Source organism: Primulina eburnea, chromosome 11, assembly GCF_022965805.1.
Source record: "Primulina eburnea isolate SZY01 chromosome 11, ASM2296580v1, whole genome shotgun sequence".
NCBI lineage: Eukaryota > Viridiplantae > Streptophyta > Magnoliopsida > Lamiales > Gesneriaceae > Primulina > Primulina eburnea.
Genome location: NC_133111.1, coordinates 34,166,826 through 34,188,485, shown reverse-complemented (window position 1 = coordinate 34,188,485; position 21,660 = coordinate 34,166,826). Strand labels below are relative to the sequence as shown.

Sequence of the window (21,660 nt, the reverse complement as noted above, 5' to 3'; positions counted from 1 at the left end):
TCAAAAGTCCTCGGGGCTGGGCGTCCCCGCTGTTGCTGCGGCTGCTGGCCTCTGTTCCTAGGCAGCCCATGAAATGGCCTCTTGTTTTGCTGCTGATGCTGATGAGGAGGAGGGCGGTGTGGTACCTGGACTGGGCGCTTGCCCTGGTGATCCCTCTCGATATCCCGCATATCCTGCTCTGCGGCTAGGGCTTTGGAGACAGCGATCTCATAAGTAGCAGGGTCAGACACCCTAACATCCCGGCGCAAGATCGGCCGTAGACCCACCAGGAAATGCATCAACTTGGCTTTGGCATCATTCGCGATCAAGGGCACGAAATGACAGCCCCTCTCGAACTTACGGATGAACTCCGTAACCGTCATATCACCCTGTCTCAAGCTCATGAACTCAGTGGTCAACCTGGTGCGAACTTCCTCAGCAAAATATTTGGAGTAGAAAACCTCCGTGACGCGTGCCCATGTCAGTGTAGCCAAGGTCAGGGCTACTGACGCTCCTTCCCACCATAAGAGGACATCTCCACTGAATAGATAGGTGGCACATCGGACTCTGTCGGCATCTCACAGCTCCATAAACTCGAAGATGACCTCGAGGGATTTGATCCATCCCTCGGCAATCATGGGGTCAGACGTCCCAGAAAACTCTTTCGGGCGCATCTTCATAAACCTCTCATAAACAGCCTCGGGCCCTGTCGGCCTGGCTGCGGATGCGGCATTGTTCCCCGCAAACTGTGCGAAGAATTGCGTCATCCCAGCTAGCATCTGGGCATTCATGTCAGGTGGAGGTGGAGGTGGAGGTGGAGGAGGGGGAGGAGGAGGTGCCTGCCTCTCCTGTCTCTGATCATCATCGTCCTCGCGACGGTGCTCGCCACCACCTCTCGGTGACGTCTAGGGGGCATACTGTTCCAACATAACCCATACGTAACTAACATGCATAATTCCATAATTTATTTTAAATGAACACTGAAATACTGAAAATCTGATCGAAACTATTTCATGGAAGCATGCTGTCAAAATAATTCATGCTTTAAATAAAATGCTGAAAAGTAAAACTTACAGACCGAAGACGTGGCTTCGTGAGCTTCTCGTGGTCAGTAGTAGTAGTAACCCTTTACAAGAACATAGGCTCTGATACCAACTATAATAGCCCGAAAATTTGTGCTTGAAAATTTACGGAAAATTAAAAATTTTCTTTTTAAATAATTAAAATACCTCATTCATAATTAAACCGATAAACAAAGTTTGATATCCAAAATGGCAGCGGAAGAAAATATTTGTTTGCGAAATAAAAATTTAAGAATATCCAACAACTGATAAAAATTGTTTGCGGAATAAAATAATAAATGCTGAACTGAGGTCCTCGAGTGCCACTACTGCCGACCCAAGCTGGCTCACTAGGTCCCCGCCCTCGGCCCTGACCTCATCGGTACCTACAACAATCAAGTCTAGTGAACCTAAAGACTCAGCATGCATATATCGTAGGTAACGAGTAAAACATAATTTGCATGGTTAAAAGATCATGTCATGAGGCATACTGAAAATACTTGTACTGAGCAATTATAATACGTGCATAACTGAACTGAAAGTCATAGTAAAAATGTTTGCTCCTTGAAGCCCTGTACTGAAATAACTGGTAATAATTTCCTGTTGAGATTATGGTCTACGCCTGTGGCCCCTGCACTGAACTGAACTGATCGGTAACTGGCTACCGGGGGAGTATCAAACTGAACTGAACTGACCGGTCACTGGCGACCGGGTGGTACCAAACTGAACTGATCGGTCACTGGCGACCGAGTAAAATAGTGCTCCCATAACAGTGAATTGACCATAAGCAATATCGCATAAATCTAAAAAATAAGCATTTTCTAATTTCATGCACGTAATATAATTAAATGGCATAATGAAAATATCCTGTATATTTTACCAACTGGATTGGATCGCTCCCAAGCTCGCTGCAACCTAAATACGTCATGAAAAATATGAAATAGATTTTTACTTGACCAAACTATGCAATTAAGTTTGAAAATGCGACATTACGTCTAACGACTTCGTATTTAATCATGACTCCGAACCAACCCGAACCAACACTGAACCGATGTATAGTCATGATTAAAATACGCTTAAAATTATGAACTAATGCTCTTAAAATGATGAGGGTCGAAATCTAGGTGAAAGGGAGGCCAAAACAAGAAACGCTATTTCGAGAGTCAATTTGGCACATCGCACCGTAAATTCTCGTACGACTTCAAAAATGATCCGAATCACGAACGGTCGAAAACATGACCTTCCTAACTCGATGGGGCACTGTCCAGTCCAAGGCCATAGGCTAAAAGCCAACCAAGAACTCAGACAAGCCTCCGAACCGTCACAGCAAGTTGCTGTCAAATTTCAGCAGCTGCGCAATTGCAAGTCTCGTGTTGTTTTCGAGACTACCGGTCATTGGGGCGTGAACCACCGACCAGAGACTCTTACCAACATCTCAAGGAATTATTTGAACCATGGCTAAGGGCCCTAGGCCAGCCACAATTCGAATTATTCCAGCAACCACTCGAAGTGATTCACCCGAGAGCACTCCTACATGCGTGTGTAGTGTTTTGCTTTGATTGTTGTCTCGTGTCGTTCCAGTGGCCATTTGATTGACCATGGCACGATCTAGACATATAGAGGCATGGTATGAACCCTGGCTAAGGGCCATAGGCCAACCAAGATCCACACCATTCCACAAAATTGAAACAACACCTGCTGTCAAAAATCGAAGGGGCCAAGAGGGGAGGGGCTGTTCTTGCATTTGATTTAAAAAAACTGATGCACCATGGACCAAGCCACCAAAAGAGTGACTTAGTCACGTCTTAGAAATGCTAGGGGAGTGATCTAACCATGGCTATAGGCTTTGTAGCAGCCATGATCCGATTCATAACCCTTTGACAGCACATTAGATTTTCGAACATGAATGGACACCAAGGGAAAGTTGCTGTCATTTTCTTGCTTTCCAGCGATCAGGGGGTTAAACCAATGGACAAATGTGGTCCTAATGCATCCTGTTACATGTATAGACGTCGCCTTGGGAGCCTGGAATCGAACCAATACCTGAAACTCACAACACAAGGCAAACCGTGAAATGCATCTTGAAACATCGAAAATTCTGCATGTGTAAGTTTCTGAAATTTGCTGGTATATTTCGGTTTTAACATAACAGTGATGATCATGGAATGAAAAATAATTATAATAGGACTTGATTGAGGTTTGAAAGAAATAAAGACACGCCTGGATTTTCGTTTGAAAGCAAAACGAAAAGAAGAGACGATACGGCGCGGAGGAGGTGGAGCGCTTCCTTTCCTTTATCTTTTCTCTCTTCTTTCTCACTAATTCTCTCGATTTTTTTTTTGGTTTAACACTACTGAATTGCTACTGATTTCGGTGGTGAGGGAGAGGAGAAATGGTTGATAAGAGAGTGAGAGGAGATCCACTAATAAAGGGATACCAAGTCTACCTTTCTTTGAAATTTGAAAAGTTGTTTGATATCAAATCTTCTTGGGGTGCTTGTGGATGGGGTGGCCGATTTTTTTTCCAAGTTAGTCTAGGTTAGAATGAAGCTAATTAGTTAATTAAATGGTGCTAAAAAGATTTGAAGGATTATCCTACTAATTAATTACAAGAAAATGATTAAAGGTGAGTTCGCAATTGAATTGCTTAATAATTCCAAGGGGCCGAAATTTTAACAATTAAAGGAAGGGAAAATAATGTTATCTAGTTGATAAATTTTAAACCTTTAAAGCCTTACATATTCTTTAAATAATTTAGTAAATAAATCCCTTAATTAAGAAACTTAAATGAATTTATTTCCTATTCACCTCAAGTAATTAAATTAAATCCTCAACTTCCTTTTAACTTAAATTAACTTATTTGATTAGCCTAAAATAAATTCTGGGAATATTTTCTGAAATCTTAAATTTTATCTCTAAACTCCAACTCCAGTCCGGCCTCACTGAATTAACTGAAAAGAATAAAATTAAACTGCTGGCTAAAATAATTAACTTCAAAGGAAAGCATTTAAATATTCATGCAATGAAGTCAATTTAATTTAAAATATTAGAATTATGCATGACTTATACGTAGTCTAATTTACGGGTTCTACAGCAGATATCTTTACTAAACCTCTGCCTGAGAATAAGTTTTCTTACTTTCGAAATATATTGGGATTAAATGATTTAACTTAATTTTATTAATGTTATTATCTGGATAATTATTATAAATTTTGTGTTAACTCTGTTCTCTTTGTAGAGAATAAAAAGACAATTTAAGATAAATACTGTTATTTCATCTTGAATGTAATCGAAACCAGGTTACATTACACAATTGATGATCTACAGAATCTTGCCACTCAGTAATCCAGTTATTCAACTCATGACTCCAAATTTGTTTAAAGGACTCTGTGCTGAGAATCTTTTGGAGCAGATGTCACTCCTTCCAGAGCATCATCTGAAGCAGAACCCTTTTAGTAGCAAGCTCAGAGACTTGATCAACTTGAAACTCCCGTTTTTACTTTCTTGCTCTTGCTCGCTGAGCAGTAGTAAAAGCAAAACCATTCTGATACACATTCTGCAGCTCCTGCACTTTGAACCATACGGACATAACCTTTAAGCAGACATACTCCTCTATGGTTTTCTTCAAAGTTTCCAGATGTGGAAGTGTCTCTGGTGTTACCAAGACATGAGTACTGCTACAAGCATCAGAATTGCCTGAGTCCGACATATCGATTTACTGTTTTCTTAATACTTGTTGTATTATTATTTATAGACAGGTTGCATTTAATGGTGAAGAAGTTGAAGCGCTTTCAAGTCAACCAAACTGTTCTACTAAATTACACAGACTGAGTTTTTTTACTCAATTTATTTTTATTATCATTCATTCAATGAAAGCAGTAGATAAACAAAAACAAATATGTCAAAATGAGATTTTTTCATTCATAAAACCAGAAACATTACATGGAGTTTATCTACTACATTTGTTGATATCAGCAGCTTGAAGTACTTTTCTATGTTGCAAAGTACTTCAACAGGAACTTATCTAAGGACTGATGGGACCCCCCCACTCTCTCGCTTTGCGTGATCGTGGTTCGTGAAGGGGATTATCCCTCAACTTAGTCCTAACAAGAACGAACAATGTAACTGATTGTTCGTATTAATAAACTAAGGATTTTCTTCCTAGTCTTCATATCTTGAAAAAAGACGTCTTCAAACATCTGCTTACGAGAGACTGGAAGTTGTCTTTGGAATTCCTCTGCTGATTCTGACTCTGGAGAAGGCTCCGAGAGATCACTTGTACTTATCGTTTGTGTTGGTATGATAAAAAGATTGAATGATTTAGTTTGTGAATTTTCAGGTAATTTTATAGAGTCTTGGGAAGCTGAAGAGACGGCGATTTGACTACACGAATACCAAGATTGATCTATCTTTTCCTCAGAAACCGTATCGTCGCATTTATTAATTGCATGAATTTAGGGGGAACAGTATCGTTTTTCAGACTCTCTTTTATACCCTGTCAGAAGCAGAAAGGATGTTTGTCTTTTTCATAAAACAAGTGTCTACTAGTTTTTGTATCAATATGCTGAAAATATTTCAGCATCTTATGACTTCCAGTAGATATTATCATAAAACGACAAACCCTCTTCTGATCTTTTTCAGTAACCATCTGGACAGCCCGCTCTTTTATTATCACTTTTCAAATTTTGAAATAATTAGTCTCTCTGACACGCTCTGCATGACTTTTCTCACACTCAACCGTAAACATATTGACACGTGTCCTTGTGTTTACATTGACGGCTATACATTCTCTTTTGAATATTAACCGCTCTTTTTACTCCTTTTCACTTTTTACGTTTCTAGAATCTTACTCTCTAGCTACTGCTTTCATTCGAAATCGTGATTACACAATCTACTTCGAAGCTAATTCTTTTACAGGCAAAGAAATGGCTACAACTTACATTCTCCATGCTTATCAAGTCAACTTTGCATCAGTACTTACCATCATGTATGAAGGACTTGTTCAGATGTTCAATGCTGTTGAAAAATCTAGACTCCGAAAGTTTCAGGAAGCAGCCGCTGTTATTTACAAGACCGCTCTTTTGGAATTCTTCGCCAAAGCAACTGTTCAAGATGGAAATATTGTTTATTCTCAGGGGGACACATCTATTTCTATTGATGCTACACTGCTTGGTTCAACTTTCTTTCTTCCAATCTCAGGCACCTCTGATCTATCAGGAATTTGGAAGGAAGAAATGTCCATTGCCCTTTCTACCTTCTCAGCCTCTAGAGAGGAACTTTCTCCCTCTTGCTTCAAGAAGCTTCTGAAAATGGAGTACCAAGTACTAGTTGATATTGTGGCGAAGGCACTTCTTGTGAAAATCGGTACTTTTGATAAGTTAACCAAAGAAAAAGTTCAGGTGATGGTGGCAATCACTTCTGAGATTAAGGTAGATTGGAGTTGGTTCCTATTCAAAATCATGAGAGAAATGATTTCACGAAAGAGTACTGGGTTTGCTGTTCAAATTAGCCAGATGTTGAAAGATGCTGGTTTTCTGTTCACCACTGAACAGAATGCTTCTTTTTTTACTATGGCAGACGCTGATAAGGTGCTTGCTCTTCGACCTAAGCCAACTGTGGCTGAATTTGTTTCAATGAAAAAGGAGATTGGAGATGCCCAGACAGAAGGCCAAGCTGTTCTAAATAAAATCAAAAGAAAAAGAGTAATTGTATTGACTGATTCGGAGAAGACTATATCTGAAGAATCAGCTGCACCTACTGCTGTTTCTATTCCTGAAGCAACTCCGAGCAAGAAGAATCTCAGAACTACCATCCGCATCAAGAAAACAACAGCGATTGCCGATTTGGATACTGTCCCGTTGAGACAAGTATTTCCAGCTGTCAACTCACCCAAACCCAAGTCTGTTTCAGATCCAGCAGTCACTATTACTGTTTCACAACCAACTGCTGCCACTTCTGTCATCGCACCAGTAGATGCTGTTATTCCATCTACATCAACTTCAGTGTCTACTCTCAGACCTTTTACTGGATTTGTTTTTCGAGATTCACTAGCCGGACCCTCCACTACTCGATCCGTACTGCCCTCTCCTACTAGAAAAGGAAAAGGGAAGATATTTGAAGAACCCCAACGCACCAAAAAAACAGTACAAACTGGCATTGAGCTCCACCTTCAGGAGATTGAAAACTCTGCCAAAGAAATTTATTATTTTTTATGAATGGCTGAAGATGAGAGTTTTTCATCCTCTCACTTATTTACGTACTGAAAACACATTGGGACGCATGATGAAGCATGAGAAGAAAGTTTTTGCTACTGCGAAAACCAAAATTGTTATTGAGACAATGAATCGAAGGAACTACATCCTTGATCAATTCAGGCAGAAGGAAATGGACTCTGTGTTGTCAACACTTAAGTCTAATTTTGATCCAATGAGTCCTACTGCTTCTCATGATCAGGATATTATCAAGATTATCACTGATAGATTGAATTTGTTGGTTGAACAGATTCACACTCAAGAGCAGGCTTTTTCTAAGCATGTTTCATACAGATTAGGCATAGTTCCTGAACTTTTGCAGATACAGCCAGTTGAGGAAAGGACCACAGCTCCCATAAACGCAAAGGTCTCAAGTACTCCTGCACTACCAGAACTACCTACTCGATCTTCTTCTTTGATCTCTGTTCAAGATCTGGCCTCGGTGGATGAGGTCATTCAGTCAATTGTTCCTACTGCTGCTTCACCACAATCCAATCAGGATGTGTTCTCCTCAGAACCATCACTCGAAACCCAACCCATGGAAGCTTCAGATGATCGTTCATTACCAAATCTTGAGAAATTTTCTGCTGAACATCAAACAGAAATGACAGCTCTCCTCCATAGGTCATCTGAACTCACCTCCTCGGAGCAACCACTGGAAACAACTGAAAATGTTCACCCAGCCGAGAATGTTACTTCCGAACAAGGTAATGCTCTTGAAGTCACCTCTCCTGCTCCATCTGCTGCTGAAGAAACTATTGCAACACCAATCCCTCCTACTGCTCCAGAAGGAATCTCTACTGAGCCTGGTTCTTCTACAGCTATGCTGGACACAATCCTTCCTACTGATCCTCCACAGTTTCCAGTCTCTACTGCATTGGTTGTTTCTGTTTCTGAGTCTGCTGCTCATATGGTCCATGTTGCTGAAATCAGACAGCATATGCTCGCCAGAACTCCATCTCCAGAACCAGAAATCTTTAACATGGAATTTGAGATAGAAGCTCTGCAAAGAAATCTCAACAATCTATCGGAGATGGTTAAGAAAATATCGCGTGAACATGCCGCAGAAATGAGTGGCGCGCAGTTTTTCCGAGACCGTATCTCTAAAGAAATATTTCGCACGATGGAATCTGTTAACAAAATGCATGCTGAGACAACTGTTTTCAGACAATCTGTTTCCAGAAGTCAAGGTGCCATCATGCTCGGACAAACTGACATTCTCCAACGACTCATCGACCATGATGATGTTATTCGCTCAGTTTCTACTTCAATAGAGTTGATGGATGCCAAGATTGAATCTCAATCTCAATCTCTTAATACTCTGAGTGAACAAGTATCTCATCATACACCATATCTGGAGATGCTCAACGATGGGATTATGAATCTCTCTGGGCGTATGGACTACTAATTTCCCAAGTCATGGCCGCTGATGCCAAAAAGGGGAAGAGACTCAACCAGAAGGAAGTCAACCAGAAGTTCGAAGAACTGGAGACTTGGCAGAATCCTCTGCCAGAAGAAATCTCAATGCTGATGATCAGGATGTTGAAATTATTTTCAGAGACATTGTCACTGATAACTAAAATCTTTGTTGTTTAAATATCTTAATATATTTTGTTGTTTTACATTATTGTTATCTATCTTTGTTAACATCCAGGTTTTAGCATCATCACAAAGGGGGAAATTGTTAGACGTAAATTTATTGTGGCGATACGAATCAAAACCAGCTAGCTGTTAGTTAAAACCAGTAGACAATATTAAATCAGGACTAAGTTTTCATAACTCAGTCAACCAGAAGCAGAACCGAGTCTGCAATTAGGATAACTTGACGTCTTCTATGCTAATGGAAGTAGTCTTAAATGTTATCGTTACTTTATCGAGTACAAGTATTTATTGCACCATTAAATGATGTACTAAGTCATTTAATTCGATTTACCCATTTTAGTAAGTAACAAGATTGATTGTGTTGAAAGCTTTTTGCAGGATCCATTTAAGGAATAAAGCTGTTTCTTTCAGACACTAAAAGAACCGTTTTTTATTATAGACGTTGGATTCAAGTTATCTATATATATGGATCAAAACCACTTGAAGATGATCACTGATCTTTTATCTATCCAACGCTACTTTGAGCAACCGTGAATCAATCGCCATCTTCTAAGCTCAAAATTGCAGAAAAACAGCTCACGCTTAATATTTTACATCTGATCTTTGGAGATCATCTTGTACTGCCGTTTCCTCATCTCTTCAAGTAAAACACCTTACTATATTTCGAGAATAGTTTGTAAACTGGAAAAGAGTCTTTTCCTAGAACTTCGTTATACTGAGTCACTTTGTGTTTAGTTACTAAGAGTTTCAGTAGGCAAGAGATAAGCCCTGCTGAAGTGGGTGTGTTCAAGTGTTGTACTGTAAAATCCAAAGTCTTTTAGTGATATCTTCTGGAAACAGAAGAAGGGGAGACGTATAAGATTTTATCTTCGAACTTCCAGAAACAACTACTGTTTTATTGCCTACTGCTATTATTATTTTTCACCTTACTCCATCGGATTGTTTCCGCACTCTTATCATTGTGATCTGCTGGACGTACTATTGAACAAGAACAGCTACAATCTCTAACAGGATTCTAACACCTTTTGCAAAAACTATTATCAAAGGAGGAGAGTTTATTCACCCTCCCCCCACCCTCTAAACTCTATATCGATCCCCAACAAATTTACCATTATCATAAATTTTTTTATCTAAAATACATATTATTTCGAAATTACCTTAATTTGAAAGAATTAATGCGTTGTAGTTTTTTCCAAAACCATATGTATATTGTACATCTTGAATTGTCTTCTTAAAAATTCAAATAAGATAGCACGAGAAAATTAAAAGAGATTGATTCAAAAGAGTTTCAAATGTACATTAAATTATTCTCAATAAACATGTGTATTACCCTCAATAATCAGAAATGATTGACACTCAATGCATGCAATTCGAGATTTCCATAATTTAAAATAGTTAGTGTATGATATAATCAAGGTTGTAAATGGCGGGAGGCGGTGGTGGGGCGGTCGGTGACCGCATACCACCTCGGCCGCCTAGGCTGGTGCCTAGGCGGTTGAAATTTTTTAAGTAATTTTTTATAGATTATCATGCAATATAATTATTTTTATGTAAAATGTGCAATTAAATAATGTTTAAGCACAAAATATAATATCATCTAGATAATGTGCAATTAATAAAGATTCATCATCATATTAATGTTATTATGCTAACGAAGTAATATAATTTTTCTTACCAAAAAACTAAGTTCAAATTTTCAAAGTTTCAATCAATCATCCATCATTAGAACAAGTAGTAGACTAAATATAAGTAATATTCTAAATTATCTACATATGCACCATCTACTACATCCATGATCCTCTCATCATCGGACTCAAAATCAACATTTTCTTCATTCTCCTCCTCCGATATTTCTAAATCTTCATTAAGTTCTCTAATGGGGATGTTCCTTGAACTACTCCTTGGATGTAGCAATTCATCCGCTCCCGAGGCCTCCGCTACCATTCTCCAAGTAAGTCCTGAACCCGACTCGACCTCATCTTCATCACCATCATCGACAAGCCAACCTTGAGCTTCACTAGCTTGAGAGGATAGAAGCAAATCTCCACCCATTTCTCTTTTACTCTTCTTCTTCAAAAGATTAGCATTGAATTTGACATATACAAGATCATTCAATCTTGATGTCTCAAGTCTATTCCTCTTCTTAGTATGTATCTAAAAATTTAAAACCATTGTTTAAAAAAAATGATAGATAACATAATTTATGAATTAGTTCTCAATGTTTACCCCTTCAAATTGACTCCAATTTCTTTCACACCCCCGATGAACTAGTTGTCAAAGAGAGAAATCTCATTGCCATGTTTTGTAAGTTTGGAGTGTCACCACCGTAATTGGACCACCATCCAACTTAAAAAATCAAAGAGGAAAAAAATAATTAAACCAATGATGGGTAAAAAAAATACATGTATTGACTTCAATAAAAATAAAGGAAAAAAGATTTACCCGGGTCAAAGTCATGGTACACCTCCACCTTCTCATATGCCGCAACCGCCATTTTTCTTCCAAAGTTTCTAGATTTACTCTTATATTTCAGCAATTCATCATTAGCAATGGTAGATTGCATGTCCTCGTCAGTGGCAAAAATTATCTCAACACAATTCAAAAACTCATTCATGACATTGGTGTCATTTGATATGCTTGAATCTTTGAAGTAAAAGAACGGATTCAATAAATAAGCGGCATAATGCAAAGGACTATCAAGTCTACCCTTAGACTTCTCATCAATAATCTTCAAAATAGGGATGGCATTTTCCTCTTTTTTGAAAGACTTTTTAATGTCTTCTTTGGCTTGTTTAAGAGCACCCAATAAGAATGTCATGGAAGGTTTCTTATCACCTGTCAACAAGACATAAAACTTTCACTAAAGGGGTGAAAACATTCAAAGTTAAAGAAACACCATTCCAAAAAGATATACTTGTTACCGTGGCTTCCGCCGCTTTCCCCTTCACACTACTCCTTAACTTTGTTTTGCTCCATTCATCGGATGTAAACATGAGTCTCAATTGATCTTTCATGTCTTTGAGACTTTCCAAAGTCAAAAATGAAGTAGCAAATCTAGTCACTCCGGGCCTCACAATATCACTCTTCTTGGTATATTTCCTCATAATAGCCAAAGTTCTATGATGTGCATAGATGAATATAGTCAAGGCCTTTGCTTTCTCAAGTATTCCGCTAAACTTGAGTAGTCTTCCAATTGCTTCAAGCATGAGGTTGATTGTATGAGTCGCACAAGAGGTCCAAAAAATTTGAGGTTGTGTAACCTTCAATAAATCCGTCGCCGCCATATTGTTTGCGGCGTTGTCCGTCACTACTTGAACAACATGTTGCGGGCCAATCTCAATGATATATTTTTCAACAAACTCAAATATATAAACCCCGGTGTGTGCCTCCATGGATTCTTCAATAGAACCAAGGAATGAAGTGCCTAGCTTGCAATTAACACATATATTCATAATGCTTCTCCTCTTGCGATCGGTCCATGCGTCGGTCATTATGGAACATCCATTTTTCATCAACTCTTCTTCCTGTTTTTTTAGAGATAATTTGGTCCTCTCAACTTCTTGTTTCAAAAGTGGCTCTCTTAAAAGATATTGACTTGGAGGTTTGTAGCCCGGACCGAATTGGCCAATCGCCTCTACAATTTGTCTAAAACTTTGATTGTCAATTGAATGAAAAGGAATCCCTGTTTCGTATATCCATCTAGCAACATACTCATGCACATCATTTATAAACTTTAACTTCAAGGCATCATTTATGTTTTGTTGTCTTGCCTTCGTTGGATCGATTGCGGATGTCCACTTATCAATAGGACCGATATTCTTTGGCTTTTTTTTTTGAATTATCTCCCATCACTTCACAATCACCATCCTCTTCATCAACACATATGTTTACCTCCGCCCTTTCTTCTTTTAATTCTTCCACCCTTTGACGCTTTTTATTCTTGCTATTTTCAAGATAGTCTCTCACTCTTTTTTTGTCCTCATCGGATGCTTTAGGACATGCTTCAACTTGTCCTACAATACCCGCAATATGATGCTTCATCCTATAATCTCCTCCTTAATAAGCCTCTTACACAACTTGCATGTAATCCAATCCCTTTTCTCTTTATTATACAACACCCCATATTCCCAAACAATATCATTAGACTTTGGCTTAAATTCCAACTCCGGTTGTTTATCTTTTTCCTGCCATTAATCTTCAACAATAAATTAATAATAAAATAATAAATTAATAATAGTAAAAAAATTGATTTTTGAAATCACAAAATCTGAAATCTTATAAAAAAAAAGTATGCTAAACAATAAACATGCAATGTCTAACCTAAAATCTATATATTCTGACTTCCGGTGGTAGCAGGCGGCGGCGGGCGACGGGCGGGCAGTGGCAGATTGTGTGTGGACTATGGTGGTTGAGAGTTGAGAGTGGAGAGTTGTAGTGAAAACATAAAATAAAATAAAGAAAGAGGTGTGTTAGGGTTTTAGTTTTTAAAATTGTTGACTTTGACTTAGTTTTAAAAATTGTTGACTAAGTTTTAAAATTGTTGACTAGGTTTTAAAATTGTTGACTGGGTTTTAAAATTGTTGACTACTGCCTCACCTGCCTCGACGCCGCCTCGACCCGCCTCGACAGCCGCCTCATGCTAAGGCGGTGCGGTCGAGGGCCGCCTACCGCCTAGGCAGTCGCCTCGACCGCTATTTAGAACAATGGATATAATTATGTCAAAAGCATCCAATGTACAATTTTTGTCCCTTGGGATGTCTTATTTGAATTTTAAATTATTAATAATGCAATATTGCATATTATATTATAAATCATTTTTATTCTATTTATCTTACTAAATTTATCTACTCCAAAATTGAATTCTGAAATGACTCATCTTTTTAGCACCATATATGAGTTGAATCCTTCCAAGATTTAATGTTCGTTTAAATTTAGATTTGTTCGTTGATATCAACTACTTACATATGGAAACAACGAGAACAACAAAACATTAATTTTGAAATATGCTTTTCATGATCGAGAAATAAAAAATATTATTCATCTAGTTGTACAAAATTTTAATTATTACGTATTACGAATGTGATAATTTTCTTCTATATTACAAAGTTCACGGATACATGATAGTATAAAATGTCCCATAATGGAAATGATTAAATCAATTTTAAATAAAGTACGCATCTTATTAGAAGACATCTTATAAAATTTATTGACATTGTTTTGGAATACACATAGTAAATGTTAATAAAAACAACTTTTCTGATTTATAAATAATTTATTTATGATCACATATTTCGTTTTTCTTTCGGAATAATAGGCTATTGTGTATATTATGAAGAGATTTTGTAGATAATATCACAACTCATTTGGATAAAGATATTGATGAAACAATTATTGTTATTATTCAAATATGTCAAACAAGTGTTATGTCACATAATTGTTTGTGAATGTGGATTTAGACTAAATTACTGAATTTTTAAAAAAATATTACTCATTAATTTTGATTGAATGTGATTTAAAAATATTTTTTCTATCACATGTTAAAAATATAATAATATATAGTTTTTCGAAAATTAAAGAATTAAATATGTATTAAGGTTGATGGTCAACAGCAATACACTAAACACGATAAGCATCATGTCATTGCTTTAGGCTAACACAATCTAAAATTTTGATATATGACAGTGATTATTAACTAAAAAAATTAATCGACATGTGTTGTATTTAAGAAATTTTTTTAAAATTAGCGAAAAATAGTTTTATTTTTATTTTTATTTTTTATAATTATATTATTTTTTTCAATTTAAATATCTATTCATTTTTCACTAATTTTTAATAATATCATCTCGTACATCGCACGGGTTAAATACTAGTTTGCATAGAAAAAGAGTTGATACTCAGTTGCTGATCAGGTTGCGGGGAGGAAATTCGTTTTCATGTTAAATATACACCAAAGACAATTTAATTTCAAGTTTTAGCAATAATATAAATTTACAAATTGGCATACCAAAAGAGGGGAGTGGTGGTTTCATTTATTCTGTATCGTTACGTGGTTGCACAAATCAACAAATATGGCCAACATTTGAGAGGGAAAACAATACCAAGTCCATGATTTCATATACAGTAAATATAGTCAATATTTGAAAGGGTAAACAATACAAACCCCATGATTTCATATACACCACACAAATATCAAAGATTTACCTCGTCTATTTCTTTTCACATTCAGGTATATATTTTCGACAAAAATCACGTATCATTACACGAATATGCATACCTGAAACCTAGTTAAATACTTAACAAGGTTTCTTTCCGTTTGCTGTATAGCCAGATTCCCTAAACCTGCACTGCAGCACCTCTTATTTCTCTGCATAAGCCTGCCAAACATCCCATATTTCACAACTATCAAACATGTTCTGGTAATTCGGAATGCGGTCTTGCCCCTTTTATGAATACATTAAAGGATAATCAAAGAAACATGATGCAATAGGTAATGAGTGAGGTTTACCTGAGAAGAGCAATTTTGCCGAGAAATTGTTTCATTGATCGTATCAGCGACGATTGCGCATGAAATTTTTGGCTGCAACAGATCATAGATAGTCAACTACATGTTAAGACACATTTGAGTTGGGTCCGTAATTAACGCATTCACCAAGAAATTTGAGGATACAGTAGAAGCCAGTGAATCAAGTTACGCACGACTAAAGAGAACAGTCAAATTTATCTCATGGGTGACTGAAAAAAATATACCTGGTTTCCATATCGAACCAGTTTGCAACTTTGTGAAACAACATTTCAACCCCATTACAAATTAAATATATTTACCAAATTCACCAAAAGCAATGAGAAGGATATCCGTATCAGACCATTTGTTCCATTCATTTATGCCTTTTATTCTTAACGATAAATGCCATCATCATTCATCAGCCCTTGCTACGAAAATCGCAACAACTGCCCTTCTGCGTTAACCCAACATGTGATTTTATTTTTAGTAAAGAAGATGAGGTCGAGTCGGGTTCAGTATATGCTACTACTTACAGTAAAAGAAGACCAGGCAACCCAATTATTGGGGCTTTGTACCATTATCACCAAACCGGGAACATGGATTACTCCACAGAATTATATTCCTAAGTCATCTCACTTATACTTGTTTTCATACCACATAAAATTTTAACTGCTTTATTCCCTAAAAAGAAAGAATGAAGGACAAAGAACCTAGCATAATAGCAATTATGACCATTTCTAGTAAATTTGAACCATAACTTCTACGAAATCTCTGGTTGGTCATTAATAATGCCACCTAAACCTGGAGCTTTGCTAGGAAAGCTCTCTTCAATGTGGAGGATCAAAAGATTCTCCATCATCCCACTTGAAGCTAATAATAGAAAATCCATAAACCACATAATCCATAATGCTAAATCATTAATAACTTGACTGAAAATTTAAGCGGTTGAAGTTTTGGTGTCAAGTTTTAGTGCATCTAATAGGTTGTGAACCTTTAATGTGTAGAGACATAAGTATAATTTTTGTTTTTATGTTAAATTAAAACAGAAATATCAGAAGATAATGATAATTATTATCTATACATGAGTCATAGTCACTAGATCGCGCGACATCACGTTCACTATTCTCTTCCTCATTAAGAAAATAGTTAAGAAGAAAAAATTAAAAGATGCTCTCAGGAAGATTGATCCAACAATCTCTCACTTGGTCCTCTCTCAACCTTATCGAGATCGAACATTAAATCATAATCAGAGTGTGACTTAACTTGAAATTTATTTTTCCAGAAAATAAGATTAATCCAACATTAACAACATTGAGAACCCAATAAAATTAACTTTTTCTTTAAAACTAATTAAATATTACTTTAAATAGATGAAAATTCATCTTAGGCTTCTTACCAGACAAGTGACTACCATACTACCGGACAAGATCAAAAGTCACACCCAGAATCCGACAGTAGATTTATGTTCCCAAAACTGGCGTAAAACAAGGATCAGATATGTACTTTTCACCACTCTGAATGTGCGTTTGAAGTTAAGGGGTATCGATAAGGTAAACAGGTACAGCTCCCTAACTTTTGAGGAGTTGATTTACAGCGTAAAAGATTCACGGTATATTTCAAGACTGTTAGTCAGTAAATTGGGACAAATTGTTGTTCTATGAAAAGTTTAAGGTAATCGAAACAAATCTATAAAACCAGAATAGATTCATTTCAGTTTTCACCATTTCAGTCCGGTAAAAGCAATATTTTACCTTTATAGGCAAGTCAAAGAAAAAAACCCTGAGCTTCCCATCAATCTGCGTCTCTGTGTCGAACTTGATCTCGCCTTTTGCCAAATCATCCAACAACAGAATCACATCGCTCGTGATCTCCACCCGTTCCAGCTGGAGCGTAGCGTTCACGTAGGACGACGCCCTCGCCGTTATATTCCCAACATCTGATGTGACATCCCCCAGTTTCTGCCCCCTATACCCGATCGAGACCACCGACGAAACGTACTGAATTGAGTAGAAATCTTGGTTACGAATCCTAACGGTGAGGTTCAACGTTAAGTCAGTGGAGACTTCAGGGATCAAGTGGAAACGGAGACGACCGAGGTGGAGGCGAACAACGGAGAGCTCGGGATCGAATGGCCAGAGAAGATACAGTGCGGCAGCTAGGAAGATGAGTACGGTGGCGCAGCTAATCAGGCCGCGGCGGCATGATTTGCGGAGGAGAAGGTGGTGGTTGGGTGGCGGATAAGGAGGTAAAACGAATACGTATCGGGTTTCAGATTGGGGGGTGGATTGAGTTTCGGGAAGGAGTGGCCGGTGAACCGACGACGAGTCAGAATGTTTCGCCGCCGTCATGTTTTAAGGATGCGTGGCGTGTGATTTATTGCAATTATATGAATGTATATCAATGTTATAAAAAGCCGGCGTTCACTCACCGCCTACTGTTTAATGGATCGTCTAAGTGATTTTTTCTCACCTAAGGCATAGTTTGATACATGAATAAGATAAGGATTGATAAATAATCTTCTTTATCTTATATTTGGTACTTTTTTAAAAAGCTCATGATACTATCACGGGCCCTTGATAAATAATTTTTTAGAAGATAAAATAAGGTGTGATAATTTTAATTTAATGATAAAATACACTAAAATAACTCAATTACCCTCAATTTATAAATGATTTTTTTTTATAAATCTATGTTAGTAGGTAGAAATTAAAATTAAATAAATATTTTATTTATTTTTATATATTATATAATATAATAATTATATAAATGAATTCGAGATAATTATATAAATAATTTTTATAAATCTCAATAAAATTATTAGTATCACTCGATTAACCTTAAAAATTAATATTTAACTTGACTCATAAAATCAAGGGCTCAATTATCATATTATATAATATATAAATTAGGTAAAAATAAATAAATCATGCAAGTACTATCGGTTACATGAACAGATAAAAAATATGAACTCAAGCAACAACTTTGAAATTATAAAATTTATTATGATAAGGTTAATTTTGTCATTACAATCTAATATATAAATTTAATAACTCTTATTAAAATCATACCAAATATTAAATATAATATCCTACATCTTATTTATCCTTGACTTATCATTATATTATATATCACATGTTTATCCTATCATGTGTACCAAACTATGCCTAAATATATTATTTTTTTATTCATCTACATTTTTATCCAATAATTCTTATATCATATTCAAATTCAATATCAATGTTATATCATTTATGTTTATCTGATATAAATTGATTGAAAATATATCGAAATTTTTTTTAAACAAAAAACAAAATTTTTAAAAAAATCAAAAAATTATATTGATGTATATAGAAATGAGGTGTTGATGTCATAAGATAGATTCATCCCGAATATAATTATTTCAAAAAATTGCTAAGTTTTAAAATTTAGTTTGACATGATATTTATCAATCGTGTTCATCTTTGTCTACCAAAATGTGTCATTTATCTATTACAAGTGATGAATTATATCAAAATTATACATCCACTAAATTAGTATCATCTCACCAATGAACACAGAAATAGACACAATTGGTGGTTTTTTTTAGAGCACAAAGTAGGAAAATTGAGTAATCTAAACATCCCTCCACAGTTTAAAAAATATTTTAAAATTTTAATATAATATTACGTCATCATATTATTAAATATAAATTTTAAAAATAGATAAATAGCGTACTTGGACAATAAAGCGTTGATTATTTTAATCAATTAATTTGGATATTATATATTATGGTGGTTAAGAATATTCTTAGTTAATATTTGACTTTTAATTGGTTCACATGGTGCCGACTAAAAATCATGGATTATAAAAAAAAAATGAGATTGAATAGCAACGATGTTAGATAATTGGCGATGCTTTCACTTTCATTCAATAGGCTACGCCTTTCAAATTTAGAATAAAAACAATTGGTCTCGCGACATTCAATTATTGCCAAGTTCTATTATTGGGGTGGCTCTTTCCATTCCCGTGAACTTCTGAGAAACATAAAGTTTGAGTTTCGGCTTTTCGTTTTTATTTCATCGGAGGATTAATATAGCATCGGAAAATATTGTCATGACAACAAAAATTATTTTCATATCCAATGTCACATTGTTCATTGAATCAAAAGAGCAAAAAAATAAAAGTTAATATATAAAAACCAAATTTGAAACTTAACGGATCAAAGTCCAAAATTTAACATGTCACTAAACCAAAAAAATTATTTTCGTGATTCAAAGATTATACACAAAAATTATAATGAGACCATCTCATAAATCAATTTTGTTTGACTAATCTCTGACTCGGCCCATATCATAAAAAAAATATCACTTTTTATGCCAAAAATATTACTTCTCATGATAATTATAGATCATGTCAACTAATCTCATATATAATAATCTATGAAACTGTCTCAAAAGATATTTACTTAAATTGTACATGTTATTCACCTATTCATATGTATTATGTGTGTGTACATTTGAAAAAGTGGAAAATTTGCACATTAGTTATTCTTTGGCGATTTAGATAGTTGATAATGTAAAAATTAAGTCTCATTCCATATTTTTTATTTATTTCATAATTCTAGTGATTGGCCGTGACCGTATCCACACTCCGTTGAACAAAAATATAAAGTTGTAAGAAAGTTAACAAAAAACTAATAGATTAAGACTTGATTTTGATTACTTAAAGAACAAATCTCACAAAAAGACCACCATACACCACTAAAATTGTCATTTTTCCTAGTGCCGTATTTCCATGTTTGATCATCTTAAATCCTCTTGAACGGCAATTTAACTACGTACTTTGAACTCGAGTTCTTTAAATACCATACAAGATCAGATTCTAGGCAATTAGCTACTCGGTGATGATTAAGGATAACTAATTCTTACAGCAATAACAAGTACAGAGATTGAATAACTGTTGAGATATCGAATTCTCACACTCAAGACGCAACAAGAGTTTAAAATTTTTACGTCTCGACAATCGAGGCGGTGCTTGGGCGTCGTGTGTTTAAAATCATTTACAAGGCCGGCGGAGCGGCAGTGGAAGGAATTCACTTGGCCGAATTTTTCACCAAGATTTTTGAATTGGCCAAGAGCCTTTTCAAACGTGGAGAAATTAATTGATTCTTAATCAATTATTATTGAAGCTAATTAAGTTACTAATCCATAATAGATTACATGGATTGATTTGCTTCCAATTCAACATGGCCGTGACTTTCAATTCAAGGAGAGAGGAAAGCTTTGTTGTGTGTTTTGTGTGCAAGAGTTTCGTTCTGATTTATGACCTCTCATGGTATATATAGAGAATGAGATTTCTAATCTGATCAGGAGCTCCTCTCCCACAAGGACTTGTGGCACTAGACTCTATGTTTCATTATTTTAAAACTCCGATATAAGTAATATATAATATATTTATCACTCTTGATAATAAATGATATATTAATACCATATATACACATATTTTATATCACCATAAATTAAATAATATTATTTAATTTACAAAATTAACTCATTGATTAATTTTAAATCTAAAATTCTCTAGAACATTTATGAGAATTTATGCATGTTAGTAGTCATTACTACTATCACAATCATTCATCGGTAAATTCTAAATTAACTAAATAAATGATTATGAACTCATTATAACCCTGGACGATCATCCAAAAGCGCCTATGTATCAAGGATACAAGTCTTGATAATAAAATTAAAATGAAAATTTTGAATATCAAAATTTTCACTTACCATATTTGGAAGCTGTCAGTTTAGTGAACTCCTTCACTAAAACAGACAGTTTCACTCTCTTTCCTTAATTACCAATTAATCTAACTTTCGTTTTTTCCATCCTATGGAATCAACTTATAAATTATTTTATAAGCATCATGTTTGATCTCCATCAAAGTATAAGTTGTCAAATTCAAATCCTTGAATTTTGACTTTCTCAACAGGAACACAGAATCCGATACGTGTCTCAGTGGTTCGTGGATATATCTATTAGTGGGTTCATATATTTATATGATTCAGAATAACATTTATTTTTATTCAAACTTACCCTAGTTAGCCTTATTCTTTTCATTAACTCCTCGATCAAGAATTCAGAACTCATTCTGATTGCACCTATCGGATCATGATAAGAGCGTCTAGTAACACCGACCCATGATTCCCTAGATATCACTGGTAATGTCTGCAAGAACTTTAAGTCATGGTTAACATATAGTATAATACGGTCTCTTCAACTTATATATCCCG

General features: G+C 35.7%; 1 protein-coding gene across 1 annotated transcript; it reads right to left on the bottom strand.

Annotated features, from left to right (window-relative positions):
* Positions 1-14,979: 14,979 nt before the first annotated feature.
* LOC140805217 (uncharacterized) lies at positions 14,980-17,797 on the bottom strand. Its single transcript, XM_073161453.1, has 3 exons — positions 17,146-17,797; positions 15,398-15,469; positions 14,980-15,266 (listed from the first exon to the last, which is right to left on the bottom strand). The coding sequence occupies exons 1-3, from the start codon at positions 17,740-17,742 to the stop codon at positions 15,249-15,251; spliced, it is 687 nt and encodes a 228-aa protein (XP_073017554.1). The 5' UTR covers positions 17,743-17,797; the 3' UTR covers positions 14,980-15,248.
* Between the last annotated feature and the right edge of the window lie 3,863 nt (positions 17,798-21,660).